Genomic DNA, 12,345 nt, shown 5'->3' with positions numbered 1-12,345 from the left:
AACAAGATGAGTCCAAAAATATATTGTAAGCTGGTGCATAAATTATGCCAGGGAGATATGTATACTGTAGCTAAGAAAGTAATACTAAGTTTATGTTGTGTAGTAAGCTGTTAGTAGCCCATGTGCCTCACCCTAATAATTTCGTCCCTTTCCCCCTCATAACTTAGTCTACTGTTCTGAGTTGGTGATGTACATGTAGCCTATAGCCTGTTTTAGAGAAATGTCATCATCAAATATTGTAAGAGCTTTCATTGTCTGCTTATACGCCCCCTTCATTTAACCTACGGTTCTGACTTGGTGTACAGGGAGAATACTGTAAGAATGGCACATGTTCTGAATTCTGTCGCTGTACACTTCAAAAGTGCTGAACAATAGTTATATTGACTACGTCCATCTTAGCTTGCTCATGAATGTCTTAATCGAAATTAAGGATTGCCTCTTATCTGCTCATTGTTCCCTTATAGTTTGTACATTTCAATTGTCAGTAGAAGCCACATTTGTTTAAGAAAGTTAGCCATATCAGCTATGGGTTCCCCCCATGACATGCTAATCTCCCGTGTTATTGGTAATGGTGAGAGGTTTAGCATGTCTTCGGGGTATGATCTTTGACCCTCTGTAACTTTATTTTTGCAAACATGTCTGTGTCTGGACATGAATTTGATGCTAACAGGAGTTTCTACCCATCCAGGAGTTTCCTTTAGCAGGTTTATGGAAAGCTACACCAGAATCACTCATGTACTTTAAAGCCTTTGAAGAGTCTATGCTCACATCGCTCAGTCTGGTTTTGCTTCAGCTAATATGAGGAGAAAGCAGAAACGAGGCACACAGGTTAGCAACGATCTCTTTCATTTCTTTCAAATATTTTATAAAAGCTTTTAAAAATAGCTCATTTTGATCCTTTAATAATACTCTGAAGGCGTTGCTTACAGAAATACCTTAAATTCCAGTGCAGACAATGGTAAAGTGGTAATACATTTCCTACTGCTTTATTTCCGCATAAAAATCCTTGACATACTGTATTTACAAACTCAAAACATAATTTTGTACAAAAGTGATTATTATACCTCTCTCCGCCCAACGTGGGCACAAACACTGACATTGAAGAACTCAACACTTCTTTGGTCTCTTCAGGACCATGTCATCATACAAAGGTGTTTCTTGACAGTGGTCAACCAGACCACGCCTCTTCAAAAGCGTCCATGACAGTTTCACTGTAACACCCTACTGGTCCTTCCAGTGTAGGAGGTGCTTGTAAAGGAAGATGATGGGATAAACCTTTTGGAAAGTTTGCGATGGTGTCGATTTCCAAACAAGATCGCCATTCACATGTAATTTAGCTGTGAACTGATGGGCTCACAGACAGAACAGTCTCAAACCAGACTTGAGCTCTCTTGGTAGAGAGAAACATAATTGCTGTAGAAGAAGCTCCACTGATTCCTCCTAATACATCACTGTCTCCCATAGTGCAAAACCTTGAAATCAAGTAGTCAGTGAAATCTATGTAAAGTACCACTGTGGACATTGCTTTCCTCATGGCAAAAATACATCATACAGTGCATTCAAATAATTATTTCATACCTCAATAATCTTAGAAAACCTTAGAAACCTTAGAAACCTTAGAAAACCGAAAAAGGAGTTTAAATGTCAGATCTGTGTCTGGATACACTGGTCTAGGAATCTATTTAATTAGATGTAAGGCAAACAGTTGATAAGGTGTATGTTTAGCAAACTCATTCTCAGAAAATCTGGGATATAGCAACAAAAAGTCTCAATTGCCTCACATTTCCACAACCCAATTGCTTCTAATGGGTGAAATAAATAGAAAATAACAAACAATGTTCTTCCCCTTTACCACAAGGGGATTGTTAGGGCAAAGAGGAGCGTTGGAGTCTGCAACCACTGACGGTGTGAACCACTTGTTGCACGCCACACAGCAGCCATTACAGCACGGCCAGGTCGTGGCAAGACTTGGCGCGAACCTTCAGCGCCATCTTCTTGTTGTTCTTGGCCACCAGGCGGTCTAGAAAGCGGCGGGCCTTCTTGGTGAGGCTCTCCTTACGCTTGTAGACGGAGCGCCGGCGCTCGTTGGTCTCCTTGCTGTCTCGCCGCAGGCGAATCTGCCGGACGATGCCCTCGAAGAGCTCGTGAACGTTGTGGTGGAGCGAAGCAGATGTCTCTATGAATTTGCAGTCGAACACCACAGCGCACGCACGACCCTCTAGGAGAGAGCAGAGCACAGAGGAAGAAAGGGTCAAACGAGAGGTGTTTAAGTGTGAGAGGTCGACATTAGATTAATGTCTGGGTCTGACAACTTGGTCTGACAATTTAAAATAAATAAAGAAGCCACACAAGGCAACCAATACATTTTTTTGCAGAGGTTTCCATTCCATTGGTCCTCTATTGGTAGGCAAGTGGCTGCAGGGAAAAACAAGTGACATGGGCACTCTGTGCCATACATTCAATCATACACAATGTCCACATATTTAGAAATATACAAAGAAAAATCCCTGGATTAGGTGAAACTTCTAACATAAATCCATTTGATCCATTGCTCCAGAATTAGAACAAGCTTATTCTCACCTGCAGAACAGGTGAAATATTAAAACATTGACCAAATCATCAAGAATTATAGTGACATTGTTAAGTACAGTGTTAGTGTATGAGATGTGTGCTGTAAATCCAACTATTGGAATGTTAAATGAACAGTCCACAGTCTGTCGTGTGGACTGCAACATTTGATATGTGATTTCAATGTTCTGTAGTTTTGACTATGAAGTCCACAGAAAATGCAACACGAACTGTTGTAAGCCAAACTATTTTACTCTCTATTATAAGCAGAGCGCTGCTCATATTGCTTAAATGGCTGTCATCAAATCACTGTTCAGAAGAAGATGTGGAGAGATGCTTAAATGATAACATCATTATCATTGGAATCAACGTTACCTTCTACAGCCACTTCTCTGGAGCGGACCAGGTCACTTTTGTTGCCCACGAGGATGATGGGAATGTTCTCGGCCTGCCGTATGCGCCGTAGCTGGATGCGTAACTCGGAGGCACTCTCGAAGCTGGTGCGATCCGTGATGGAGTAAACTATGACGTAGGCGTTGCCCACCTGCATACAGTAGTCCTGGACCCACTTCTGATCTTCCTCCTGAGAGAAACAAATGAAAACTGTTATCCAACAGAAATAAAGTTCAACATTCACCAACGATAGACATATTTGGGGGCTCGCCAGGATCTGGACTTTGATATAGCATGTGTTCTTTGATGTTATCATTGAAGCCAACCTTGATGTCAAATATAACCTTGTCCATTTAAAAGATTAGTGATGGTCAACATGAAGTTTTAACTTCCTTATTCGAAAAAGGGTAAATGCAAATTGTGACAGACGGACAAAAGCGGATTTCTATGTATTTGTGGATACAGAACTCTGGTTTCCAGGGATGGTCATTGGTCAAACATACAGTACATCTATCTGACTTTCTGCCTCTAAAAAACACTTGGTGCCCTTAAACACAGTCAAACCACTGTCCTTATAGACATCATTATGTCCTTATATCTCCTCTTACCAGGTACAGACAAGTCAACACGCAGCCTGGCCTGCATGCTTCACTCCCCAGCTGTAATCAATACTGGAGTAATTAGGCCCCACAGCCATCAGTGTCCCATACAGACGCTTGCCCCATACCACTGGAGCCATGCACCACTCACTGACTCCAGCACAACCAGGATTCACCCCACTTTGGGGGGTGAGTCAATGGGGTATTGCTACAGGCACACAGAGTGAGCACATATATTTTTCCACAATGACGGGTTGCCCTTTAGGTATCATAGTTGTTTTGAAGAGAATAGAATGGAGGCTTATGGTTCAGTGGGTTGTTTCAGGCAAGATGATTTTTTATTTTCTCTACGTCAGTGTTTGTGTTCTCTCTCGAGTGCCATCAAGTACACCATGTATCTTTTTATTTTTTGGGAAATTTTACCCCCGTTTTCTCTCCAATTTCGATCTGGCCTTATCGCTGCAACTGCCCAATGGGCTTGGGAGGAGAAGGTCGAGTCATGCGTCCTCCGAAACCCACCAAACCGTACTTCTTAACACACACTCGCTTAACCCAGAAGCCAACTGCACCAATGTGTCGGAGGAAACACTGTTCAACTGATGACCGAGGTCAACCTGCAGGCGCCCGGCACGCCACAAGGAGTCGCGAGAGCGTGATGAGCCAAGTAAAGCCCCCTTGGCCAAACCCTCCCCTAGCCCGGACGACGCTGGGCCAATTTTGCGCTGCCTTATGGGACTCCCGATCACAGCCGGTTATGACACAGCCAAGGAACGAACCTGGGTCTGTAGTGACGCCTCTAGCACTGCGATGGAGTGCCTTCGACCATGGGCCACTCAGGAGGCCCCATACACCATGTATATTGAAGGTAAACAAACTAAATAGATGAAGGTATAGAACTTGTTTTTTCCTGTTTTTCTTGTTAAAATGTGTATTTTTTCCACCTTTTTTACTTTGAAAAGAGTCTTGTTGCAAGAAGACATCATATTCGCCACTACTGTGCAATCCATTTTTTGTTGACAAAACCAGGTTCATGGTTATTGTCGTACCTGTTTCTCGTTCTCCCAGGTGTCCATGACGATGAGGATGGTCTCCTCCCCATCCACAGTCATGGTTTTCTCATAGGTGTCCTCTAAACCAACAAACAATAGACAGGAAAGAGATTAGAAAATATGTTATTATTTCATACTGTACATTCCTCAGTAATGTTGGAAAACATTCTAAAAGGAAGACAGAAAAAGGAGTTGAAATAGTTACATCAGATGGTGGATAGGCAAGAAAAAGTATGTGAACCCTTTGGAATAACCTAGACTTCTGCATCAATTGGTCATAACATTTTATCTGATCTTCATCTAAGTCACAACAATAGACAAACACAGTCTGCTTAAACTAATAACACACAAACAATTATATGTTTTTACGTCTTTATTGAACACACCGTGTAAACATTCACAGTGTAGGGTGGAAAAAGTATGTGAACCCTTGATTTTAATAACTGGTCGACCCTACTTTGGCAGCCATAACCTCAACCAAACGTTTTCTGTAGTTGCAGACCAGACCTGCACAATGGCCAGGAGGAATTTTGGACTATTCCTCTTTACAAAACTGTTTCAGTTCACAAATATTCTTGGGATATCTGGTGTGAACCGCTCTCATGAGGTCATGCCACAGCATCTCAAATCGGGTTGAGTTCAGGACACTGACTGGGCCATTCCAGAAGGCGTATTATCTTCTGTTGAAGCCATTCTGTTGTTGATTTACTTCTGTGTTTTGGGTCGTTGTCCTGTTACATCACCCAACTTCTGTTGAGCTTCAACTGGCGGACAGATAGCCTTACATTCTCCTGCAAAATGTCTTGATAAACTTGGGAATTCATTTTTCCTTTGATGATAGCATGCTGTCCAGGCCCTGAGGCAGCAAAGCAGCTCCAAACCATCATGCTCCCTCCATTATAGGTTACAGTTGGGATGAGGTTTTGATGTTGGTGTGCTGGGCCTTTTATCTCCACACAGTGTTGTGTGTTCCTTCCAAACAACTCAACTTTACTTTAATCTGTCCACAGAATATTTTGCCAGTAACTCTGTGGAACATCCAGATGCTCTTTTGTGAACTTCAGACGTGCATCAATGTTTTTTTGGGACAGCAATGGCTTCTTCCGTGATGTCCTCCCATGAACACCATTCTTGTTTAGTGTTTTACGTATCGTAGACTCGTAAACAGAGATGTTAGCATGTTCCAGATATTTAATTAAGTCTTTAGTTGACACTCTAAGATTCTTCTTAACCTTATTAAGCATTCTGCACCATGATCTTGCAGTCATCTTTGCAGGACGGCCACTCCTAGGCAGAGTAGCAACAGTGGTGAACTTTCTCCATTTATAGACAATTTGTCTTACCGTGGACTGATGAACATCAAGGCTTTTAGACATACTTTTGTAACCCTTTCCAGCTTTATGCAAGTCAACAACTCTTAATCTTGGGTCTTCTGAGATCTCTTTTGTTTGAGGCATGGTTCACATCAGGCAATGCCTCTTTTGAATAGCAAACAAACATTTTGTGAGTGTTTTTTATAGGGCAGGACAGCTCTAACCAACATCTCCAATCTGGTCTCAATGATTGTACTCCCGGTTAGCTGACTCCTGACTCCAATGAGCTTTTGGAGAAGTCATTAGCCGAGGGGTTCACATACTTTTCCCAACTTACACTGTGAATGTTTCAATGATGTATTCAATATAGATGAGAAAAATACAATCATTTGTGTGTTATTAGTTTAAGCAGACTGTGTTTGTCTGTCGTTGTGACGTAGATGAAGATCAGATCTAATTTTAGAACCAATTTATGTAGAAATCCAGATAATTCCAAAGGGTTCACATACTTTTTCTTGCCACTGTAGTGTACAAATTGTAACCTAGTTGGTCTGCTACTTTTGCTAAACATTCAAATACAACTCTTAGGGACGGTTACCCAGACATAACTAAACGAACTAGACTAAACATCACTTTCAATGGAAATTCTCAGTTGAACATGCTTTTTAGTCCAGGGCTAGGCTTAGTCTGTGTCCGGGAAACCACCCCTACATCTTGTTGTAGATACAGAAAGGATTTTTACATACCACCTCCTACTACTATATGTCTACAATTGGTTGCAGTCAGCAGGTGTGAAGTCATTTGGAAATATCTCTCTATATATGAGATACACACACACACATAAAGAACAAGCCCAGATTTATATATATTATATATATATATAAATAATCTGGGCTTGTTCTTTATGAATGGAAACCTGATGGAGACCTAAGGCTTGAAACCTTGTAGACTGCTGTCAATAAACCACATGGGAGCATACACATGTATATCAGTGAGCTGAATCAGATTTTCTTATGATGAATCATTTAGGCCATTTTAAGCTTATCTGTCTTTAGTAACTAAAATATGAAGGTGTTTTGCAAAGTTGCTCAAATATATTTGACATCCAGGAACTCTACTGATGTGTTTATCCCTACTACCTATAAAAGGTGCTATGGAGTTATTACACTTTCACTACCATCTCATGATCATGGAGTTATTACACTTCCACTATGACCATGGAGTTATTACACTTCCACTACCATCTCATGACCATGGAGTTATTACACATTCCACTACCATCCCATGACCATGGAGTTATTACACTTCCACTACCATCTCATGACCATGGAGTTATTACACATTCCACTACCATCTCATGACCATGGAGTTATTACACTTCCACTATGACCATGGATTTATTACACTTCCACTACCAGCTCATGGCTATAGAGTTATTACACTTCCACTACCATCTCATGGCTATGGAGTTATTACACTTCCACTACCATCTCATGGCTATGGAGTTATTACACTTCCACTACCATCTCATGGCTATAGAGCTATTACACTTCCACTACCATCTCATGGCTATGGAGTTATTACACTTCCACTACCATATCATGGCTATAGAGTTATTACACTTCCACTACCATCTCATGGCTATAGAGTTATTACACTTCCACTACCATCTCATGGCTATGGAGTTATTACACTTCCACTACCATCTCATGACCATGAAGTTGTTACACTTCCACTACCATCTCATGGCTATGGAGTTATTACACTTCCACTACCATCTCATGGCTATGGAGTTATTACACTTCCACTACCATCTCATGACCATGAAGTTGTTACACTTCCACTATGACCATGGAGTTATTACACTTCCACCATGACCATGGAGTTATTACACTTCCACTACCATCTCATGACCATGGAGTTATTACACTTCCACTACCATCTCATGACCATGGAGTTATTACACATTCCACTACCATCTCATGACCATGGTGTTATTACACTTCCACTATGACCATGGATTTATTACACTTCCACTACCAGCTCATGACCTTGGAGTTATTACACTACCATCCACTATGGAGTTATTACACTTCCACTACCATCTCATGGATTTATTACACTTCCACTACCATCTCATGACCATGGAGTTATTACACTTCCACTATGACCATGGAGTTATTACACTTCCACTACCATCTCATGACCATGGAGTTATTACACTTCCACTACCATCTCATGACCATGGTGTTATTACACTTCCACTATGACCATGGATTTATTACACTTCCACTACCATCTCATGACCATGGAGTTATTACACTTCCACTATGACCATGGATTTATTACACTTCCACTACCATCTCATGACCATGGAGTTATTACACTTCCACTATGACCATGGAGTTATTAAACTTCCACTACCATCTCATGACCATGGAGTTATTACACTTCCACTATGACCATTGAGTTATTACACTTCCACTATGACCATGGAGTTATTACACTTCCACTACCATCTCATGACCATGGAGTTATTACACTTCCACTACCATGTCATGACATGGAATTTTTGATGTGGAAAAAATCATTGAGCCATGTCTTGTTTAGTCTGATGAGATCCTCCTTGCCGTCATGACAGGGAGACTAAAACACACTTTGGCCAAGAGTGAAAGAGCTTGTTACATTTTCCACGTTCAGCTCTAACCTTATTGTAAAAGCCGCCCGCACAAGACAATGACAAATGGTCCAGCAAACCTTTTAGAAGTTGAGGTCGTTGAGTTGAAGTTACAATATAGGTCAAAACCTTTAAACAAGCAATCAAGTAATATGTCTAGTAATATGCCTACATTGGCATGAGTTGTAATCTCCTCGTAATGCTGTTCTGTCCTCATAAAACACTTGCCATTCATCACACCAGCTCTAAACTAAACAAGGAGTCCACTTGAAGAACAGCTCAGTTGCTGCCAGTGTGACAAGCTAAGTGACAAGACACTAAAAATAACAATAACACCACCAGTCAGTGACAGGCTGAAAACAGATGTCAGAGCGGGTGGGGGTGGGGAGGTGTCATAGGGGAGCCCTTATCTTTCTGAAGAGCTGGGACACACACACACACACAACTGCCATGTCAGCAGAACCTGAACCTAACCTCACCATCCAGCAAAGATAAACAAGAGAGCTGAGCCCACACATCCACCCCCTCTCTCGCTCACTAGAACAGACAGGGGCAACCCCTCTCTGCTTCTTATCATTCATCTCTGTCCTGTTTGGGATAGCCTCTTTAGGAATTCCATCTCCTTACAATACCTCTCTCCAGTAGGAGTTCCCATCTTCTGTCTGGCTGTGTCTGCACATGCTTTGGCATTTGGCAAAATACATGTACAGTACAAAGATTTTGAAAAAGTTTTCCTCTAATCTTTTGGAAAAACACAGGCTATATCTATCTAAATTATGAGGTTATGGAAATACATGTCCACACATCACCTCAGGAATTCTTTCCAGTAAAATAAACTTTACATCAGAATATCTTAGGCTGCGTTTACACAGGAAGCCCAATTCAAATATTTTTTTCACTAATTGGTCTTTTGACCAATCAGATCTACTCTGAAAATATCTGATGTGAAAAGATCTGAGGTGATTGGTCAAAAGACCAATTAGTGGAAAAAATATTTTAATTTGGCTGCCTGTGTAAATGCAGCCAATGTGACCATATTAGTAACCACAGAGATGCACTGGGCCTAGTCAGTGCATATTCCAATTGCAAACATTATAATAATCATGTAATATCACATTTGATGGGGGAACTCCATTCCCAGTTTATCAGAGCGTCTCAAAATGTAGCTCATTGAAAACAACCACTGAGGCTATTCCCTATTTCAGGGATCATCAACTAGATTCAGCCACAGGTAGATTTTTTCTTGAGCGGATGGTCAGGGGGCCGGAACATAATTACAAATAATTTGTAGACTACAAATCGACCTCAAGAAGCCCAAACAGATATAACATTTGAACAAAACATAATAATTTCAAGCCTTGCTTACATTTGTATACGATAACATATCTCTCTACTATGTGTGGGAATACTTGGAACAGATTTCCAAAATTAAAATCACTTGGTGCTGATGTGCAAGTGTTTTTACAGTCTTTTATGTTGAACAACTTGCAGGGGGGGGGCAAATAAAATCACCCGCGGGCTGGCAGTTGGGGAACCCTGTCCTATTTAGTTCACTACTTTTGAACAGGGCCCAGGGATCTGGTCAAAAGTAGGACACTATGCACTATGTAGGGAATAGGATGCAATTTGGGATACATCGTTTGAGAAATGACCAAACAGAACAGGGTCCTGGGTGGCGGTGTCAGTCAAACGATGTCCTGTCCCAGCGGGTCTCCCTGACACACAGCCCTTCTGACAGCTGATGGGTCTCTCCACAACAACAGGGCCACTCATAACATTCAGCTAGGCTGCATCCCAAATGGAACCCTATTCCCTTTATAGTGTACTACTTTTGACCAGAGCCCTACGGTCAAAAAAAGTAGTGCACCATTAAAGGAAAATAGGGTGCCATTTGGGATGCATCTTCAGCCAGTCACTCCCATCCACGGCCATCAGCAATGACTCGACACACACAGGTCACAACAACATGAACCTCTCACAAACGAATGAAGCCACTGTCTGTCTAGGCTACCCTATCATGCATGACCAAAAAGTTTCATTATTCATTTGTTTTCTAAATATTCTTCGCACTATTATGAAATTGAGAACTATAGAGAAATTGGTATTTTAAAAGGACAACCTCCACAAACCACATCACAGCTGGATGCCCAAATGCATGGGTCAATACAAGCTGCCAATCAACGCTTTGAGGTCACTCACTTCTACATGTGCCAGTTATAGGAGTTCCATAAATGTAGTTGTGACCGGTTAGCCAAGGTTATCAGGGATACGGTAATGTCAGAGACAATTACTGAAAGTCATTGTTAAAGAGATGCATAAATGAATTAACTAATTTAATAACCAATTAGTCATTAGTGGATTTTAATTAGGAGAAAAGGAATTTCTTTTAGGTTACTGATAAGAGATTGACAAAAAAACGACCCAATAGTTGTGATAGTAGGCTATACACACCATAAATAGCCTTGTAATAATCATTGGAATTGTGCTTAGTAAAAAACCCACCTCCTGTATGGTCGTGAGCATCCTTCTCCTGTATGCCAGCAAAGATATTGGCAAGACTCGACTTTCCAACACCGTGGTCTCCTAGCAAAACAACGCGGTATAAACATTCTGCTCCCGAGCCATCCGAGTCATTGTCTGAGTCATCAGAAGACCAATTGGCGCGGCAGTGGAGAGACTTGTCTCCGGGATGGTATGAGGCAGACTGGCAGAGCGGAGGGTGATGGAGGTCGGCTGGCGGGTCTCTGTCTCTCGACCCCGGCTGATGAGAGGCAGGGATAGGAGTACTTGCCCTTCTCCGCAAAGTCTCTTTCCCCTCTCTCTGGGTATGTGTCATCTTGGCGAAAAGGCAAAGAACATTCCTTAAAAAGAAGAATAGAGTATGCAGCATAATCAGGTGATAAAGTCATAATTTACTATAGAACAAAAAATAGCACATAGCCTACTGGAGTGAAAATAGCACTGAAACATAACATTGTCTTTCATTTACTCACAACTGTAGCCATGAATCTTCTAATTGTGTCCAGTATTCTCCATTTCAGAGCAAAGCACAGACTACACCATAGCCTAGTAAAGTTTTCGCGCGTCGGAGAGCCGTGTGCGAGCTGTCATTCTGTTCTTGTAACAAGACAAGCTTCCAATGTTTCAATCAGTTTTGTTACACTTGTATAGAATAGCTGATGGGACATTGTAACAGTATACACTGGAGTCATGGCAACAGCCTGCAAAGTTCCACAACCCTGTTAAAAATTTAAGAGTGGAATCAGGGGTCGCTCTCTCTGTTCTTCTACTCGCATCTTTCTGTCTCTCTTTCTCTCTCTGTCTCCCTCTCCGTCTCACACACACACACACACGTTCAAAGGCATTCAGAGCCAATGTTTCAGATCACCTCCAGTGATAACACTAAGACGTAGCCATAGCGTAGCCTACTTCAAATATTTGGAAAACTCGACGCACCACTAACTTTGTCAGTCAACAACTAAATAATGTAATAGGGACGGCCGGCGGTTTAATCATTTCAATATAATGTTTTTGCTGTCATGAACCAAAGTTTTCGTGAAAAGCTATTGCACTTCCTGTCCAACAAGTTGTTGGCTACATGGATATGGCGTATGTTAATTAGGCTAATTTATTTTTCCACCAATGGATAGATACTCACCCGTGCAGTAAATCCCGCTAAACGCATGTAGGCAATGCGCGCTTGAACACGCTGCGTGTTTTCAGCGGAGCAGGTCCTTTGATGATGC

General features: G+C 41.6%; 1 protein-coding gene across 2 annotated transcripts; it reads right to left on the bottom strand.

The window, feature by feature from the left end:
- Positions 1–959: 959 nt before the first annotated feature.
- Positions 960–12,345, bottom strand: rem1 (RAS (RAD and GEM)-like GTP-binding 1). Of its 2 annotated transcripts, none has more exons than XM_029680625.2 (5): positions 12,258–12,345; positions 11,102–11,460; positions 4,607–4,689; positions 2,944–3,151; positions 960–2,218 (listed from the first exon to the last, which is right to left on the bottom strand). In XM_029680625.2, exons 2-5 carry the CDS (start codon positions 11,433–11,435, stop codon positions 1,941–1,943), a joined length of 903 nt encoding a protein of 300 aa, XP_029536485.1. In that variant the 5' UTR covers positions 11,436–11,460; positions 12,258–12,345; the 3' UTR covers positions 960–1,940. The 2 variants fall into 2 exon arrangements, with proteins under 2 accessions (XP_029536485.1, XP_029536491.1); XM_029680631.2 differs by lacking the exon at positions 12,258–12,345 and adding an exon at positions 11,593–11,971.

The sequence above is a fragment of the Oncorhynchus nerka genome, linkage group LG2 (genome assembly GCF_034236695.1).
Source record: "Oncorhynchus nerka isolate Pitt River linkage group LG2, Oner_Uvic_2.0, whole genome shotgun sequence".
Taxonomy (NCBI): domain Eukaryota; kingdom Metazoa; phylum Chordata; class Actinopteri; order Salmoniformes; family Salmonidae; genus Oncorhynchus; species Oncorhynchus nerka.
Note: the sequence above shows the minus strand (reverse complement) of the source record. Positions and strands in the feature narration are given on the sequence as shown.

Coding starts and splice junctions, on each gene's coding strand:
- rem1 (XM_029680625.2), bottom strand. CDS start 11,435: ATGACACATACCCAGAGAGAGGGGAAAGAGACTTTGCGGAGAAGGGCA. Junction 4,690..11,101: donor TGCTCACGACCATACAGGAG/GTGGGTTTTTTA, acceptor TTGTTGGTTTAG/AGGACACCTATGAGAAAACC. Junction 3,152..4,606: donor CCTGGGAGAACGAGAAACAG/GTACGACAATAA, acceptor TGTTTCTCTCAG/GAGGAAGATCAGAAGTGGGT.